General features: G+C 43.6%; 1 protein-coding gene across 2 annotated transcripts; it reads right to left on the reverse strand.

Moving 5' to 3' along the window:
- Positions 1 to 1,803: 1,803 nt before the first annotated feature.
- On the reverse strand, positions 1,804 to 4,008 carry LOC115410363 (transmembrane protein 100). Of its 2 annotated transcripts, none has more exons than XM_030121985.1 (2): positions 3,907 to 4,008; positions 1,804 to 3,699 (listed from the first exon to the last, which is right to left on the reverse strand). In XM_030121985.1, exon 2 carries the CDS (start codon positions 3,517 to 3,519, stop codon positions 3,046 to 3,048), a length of 474 nt encoding a protein of 157 aa, XP_029977845.1. In that variant the 5' UTR covers positions 3,520 to 3,699; positions 3,907 to 4,008; the 3' UTR covers positions 1,804 to 3,045. The 2 variants fall into 2 exon arrangements, with proteins under 2 accessions (XP_029977845.1, XP_029977846.1); XM_030121986.1 differs by having other exon boundaries at positions 3,883 to 3,983.
- Positions 4,009 to 4,341: the final 333 nt, after the last annotated feature.

Consider the following 4,341-nt stretch of genomic DNA (forward strand, 5'->3'; position numbering starts at 1 on the left):
TTCACCATAAAACACTCACACAGATTTCACTTCAACTCAAATAAATTGATCCATCTCTGCCTCTCTCAAGCTACTGTAGAAGTGCCATCAACAGGTCTGCACGGCTTACAATAACTGCAGCATGTACAGAAATATTGATGTTACAAGTAAAAGGCACTCAGAAAAAGCTGGGTCCCCTAGAAGGCAAAGCAAAGTTATCACAACCATTTAAGCAATTTGATTGTTTCATTCCAAAACTTGGACTTTTTTTTTTTTTTTAATTTTTTTGCTAAGTTTATTTGTCAATATTAAAAAACAAATAAACTAAAGAATCATAATGTGCTTTAATTCAACGGTACTATCAAATCAGAGGGCTGATTTCAAGTGACAGGAGGTTCAGTCTTGGAATGAAACAGTTCCATTTTGTGTACATGTACAAAAACACGGCAGAAACATGGACCAAAGTCAGAAACAAAGCAGCCTTTCTAATTGGTGCATACAGCATGGTGTGACTAGATTTAGTCTCTCTACTCAAAATAGATGATACAATCTTTACAAGTGTACTCATAAGACACTGTTGGAGGTAAATTCAGAAATGCGGCTACAATCTCAGTTAGACAAAGTACGTACTTATGATATGTCATTTAGAGGAATATTCAGTATTTCAGTACAAATACATGCACACATGGAGCATATACTGATCAGTAGTATAAGGGAATATATTCCATCATCTTGGGCTGTATAAGCAAATGGCAAACATCTTATGAAACTGGATACAATTGAATTAGGATATGTGGACACCAAAAACCAAACCAGAAAAAATAAATAAAATAAAAAAACTTTGTGTGTTCCCACACATTTACCGATGATTAGAGCTAATGGAATATGACTTTCCATGCAGAATTGGACCCATAGCAAATATTTTACCAAACAGAACGTTATTAAATATGAATGGAGAATGTCGCTATGGCTGACAAGAAGCTACTGGGTCTCACCTGCTACTAAAGATTATTCACCTTAGATATTGTGATTTACGACACTGCTACATTTTAGTTCCACAACTGTGAAGGAGGATGATTTTACTCTGATGTTCAGTGGCGAACATGAAAATATGGATCTGATAGCCAGCTGGCATCTGAAATACAGAGTTGTCATTTTTCTGTCAAAGGGTGTTCCCACGCCCTGGATGAAGACAGATTTATATCCACCAGTCATCTTCTCCTATGGACTTTCAAGATAAACCTGGTGAACGTTTAACAATCAAACTTTGGATGGAAGTGTGAGTGCAGGTGTTAGTCTTCATATGAAAGGGAGTGCCTTCCAGTTTGTGGCTTTAATATCAATTTAAACATGGCTCACATGTAACCCTACTCCTAATCCTACAATGCGTTTCCAGTAACCAGGTGGATATTTGAAGAGCCTTAAAGCCTTTACCCAGGGCAGAGTCAGCATCATAGTCACTTCTCACATGTAGTTCCCTTAGAAAAACAACATAGAAATCCTGTCACAGAGAGACTGGAAGGAACAAAAAGAGTTGATTTCCCCACACGGCTGTTACCCAGATGGAGTGTGATAGGTTCACGAGGATGACAAAGACTTCAGTGATAGATAGATATAGGTGTGGACGAATGACAGAGTTCTGCGCTGTGTCTTTGTCGGACTGTGTTCACTGGACTGTGTTGATGTTGGGAAACACTTGTCATACTGCATTTAAGTCCGCTCTGACAAGTCCAGTGGTGTTGGAAAAAACTATTTCAATGACAGGGAATGGAAACACACTAATACTTTATGGAATGATGACTTTTCTTGATCCCACACAGCTCGGACCATGATGGCCAAAGCAGAGACACAACAGACCTGTTCGGACCTTTGACCTCGGTCATTCAGGCTCAGGCAGAAACATGACAAGTATAAAAAAGGGCCTGTAATTCTTCCCCTGGGAAAATTTGCTCGGCATATTGGGTCATCTTTTGTAACTTTTGCCTGATTCCTGAACCTCTCTTTCCAAATTAAACCCTTGCTGCTGCCTAATGAGTAGCTGCGCTGCATTACATGATACACATGCAAAACTTCAACACCTGCTAAGTGGGGAAGAAAAGCCCGGTGTCTTTCATTCCTGCTGACTTTGGGCTCTGAGGTTCCCCCTTTAGGACACACTGAAGACTGTTAGTACACTACACTTTAACCTGCAGGAGCAAAACCGGGGCAAAAATGCACACCTCAGCCTCTCCTCAAAGTACACATCAAGACACTAATAAAGATAGAGGACACTATTTCATGTTGCTATGGAAAAGCATGAGCATTTTTCTAAGTTCCTGTGATGATATCTGGATTAGGCCTCCAGAGGTGTATCTGATGGAACCTGTAATTACACCCCTCTGACCCTCTGAAAAAAAAAAAAAACAACACCTATCAGCACTTCACATCATTGAGTAGATTTTCTTCAGCTGCAAAACACAACCAGTGTAAAAGTTGTTTCCAGATGATATGAACTAAAATGTTGGAATGATGAAAACTACTGTGCTTTAACAAGCACAAACAGAAAACTGGACCTCTGGTCCCTTCTGCTGATCCAGATCTTCTCTGGCCAAGGTACTGATAACCATACGATGTTAAATGACTATTCCTGAGGTTCCTATCTCTAACACATTTCCCTGACACAATGAGGTCATTCTTCAAGGTGCTCTAGACTCAGCACTCCACTGGATCTGATGTCCAGGTAAATCCATTCTGGAATGACCAAGTGTTGATGACAGGAGGGCAATGATGCATGCTTTACCCAGCTGGTCTGCTCAGAGTGCTGATGACACCTATGCTAAACTGTCTCCAGAAACATCAATTACAGCCAACACTGGCACAAACACAGAACACAACTAACACCACCCAACTCTTTCATCCTCTCCATCACAATCTTAGTTCACAAAAGAAAAAACACAGGTTTCTGATCCAAGTGTCTGTGCATCTTTTCTATTATGTAGAGGTCCTTTCAGTTGAGGAAGTTCATCTGTAAGTGCTCTGCTCAGACTAACACGGCTCTGCCTAGTAGCCTTGTAGCCCACACCTCTGTCACAAAGTGCCCTGATCAGCAGTGAAGAACCCCCCTTCTTTCTTTTTCCTCCTCCTCAGTCTGTGGGCCCTCCAACACACAGCTGCTGTCAGCAGCATCACCACGCCAACACAGAGCAATGCCACCGACACCACTTTAGTCTGGAGCAGCGTGTTAAAGGTGAACGTTACCCCGGTGCCCGCCATCCCGATCACTAGTGATATGACACCGAACGGGAACACACAACGGTACCAGGACTTTTCTGTGCCCCCCGTGGCCTGGGCCAACCTTTCCAAAGTGAGGACTGACTCTGGTGGTTTCACCGGGTCTCTTCCAACACTTCCCTCTTCCTCTCCATCTCCTCTGGATCCGTTCAAACCCTGGTTCTGGTTCTCCGAGTCTTGGGGTAAAGTGTTTGACTCGCTGCTGTTGCCGCAGTCCAAGTCCGGGTGAAGCACTGGGGCAGGGGGCTGGCGTCCTGATGAGCAGCCCATGTCTGACCTGCTGTCCTCGTCCAGGGTAGAGCTGTGGGCCAGCAGCGGTGGCGGCACTCTCAGGGTGTGTGTGATGAGCGTGCTGCCGCTGATGACGCTACAGGGGGTTTCTCTACAGCTGCTTGTGGTTCTGTCAATGCCAGAGAGGTTGTTGCTGTTGTTGGTGCTTCCAGCATGTGCCTGCAACAGAAGAGAGAGGAGCTTAAAAAAGAATCAGACATGAAGAATAAAAAAATGGGACACAACACTTAGACGGAGAACAACAACAGGAGAAGCAGCACAGCTCAGGATGCTCACACAAGAGTGAAATTCAACAGACAATTCAATATTCAGGGGATTTTAGATCTAGAACGACACACGTACGAGCTACAAAAAAGATGCACTCACCCTGCGTTTTCAGTGTCATCAATGTCTGAGTGTTTTCAGCGCAGCATCATTCTCCTGAGCTGCACGCGGCGGCGGCAGCAGCAGCGGAATGGTGTGTGTGTGTGTGTTGTGATCTCGATGTCCATAGACTATATAATCACAAAGAGGAGGAGGAGGGGCACGTGGGAAGTGGTAGACAGTTTGTAAGATTCTGATTGGCTCTGGGAGCAGAATGACTTCAGAGGGGAGGGGTGGGGGGTGCGGTTAACCGTTCACCGATCTCATTCAGGAATATAAATTCATTATTTAGTATGACTGAGAATTTGAGATGATTTTACGCCGTGGTTGTGTCGTGGTCTCAGCCTGCAGGATGACAGCCATTTACCTGTGGATGTCATCTGCTGGAAAAAAAAGAAAAGCTGAGACACCGAAACTGTTAAAACATTAAATCAATGG

The sequence above is a fragment of the Sphaeramia orbicularis genome, chromosome 19 (genome assembly GCF_902148855.1).
Source record: "Sphaeramia orbicularis chromosome 19, fSphaOr1.1, whole genome shotgun sequence".
NCBI classification, from domain to species: Eukaryota; Metazoa; Chordata; class Actinopteri; order Kurtiformes; family Apogonidae; genus Sphaeramia; species Sphaeramia orbicularis.

Coding starts and splice junctions, on each gene's coding strand:
- LOC115410363 (XM_030121985.1), bottom strand. CDS start 3,519: ATGGGCTGCTCATCAGGACGCCAGCCCCCTGCCCCAGTGCTTCACCCG.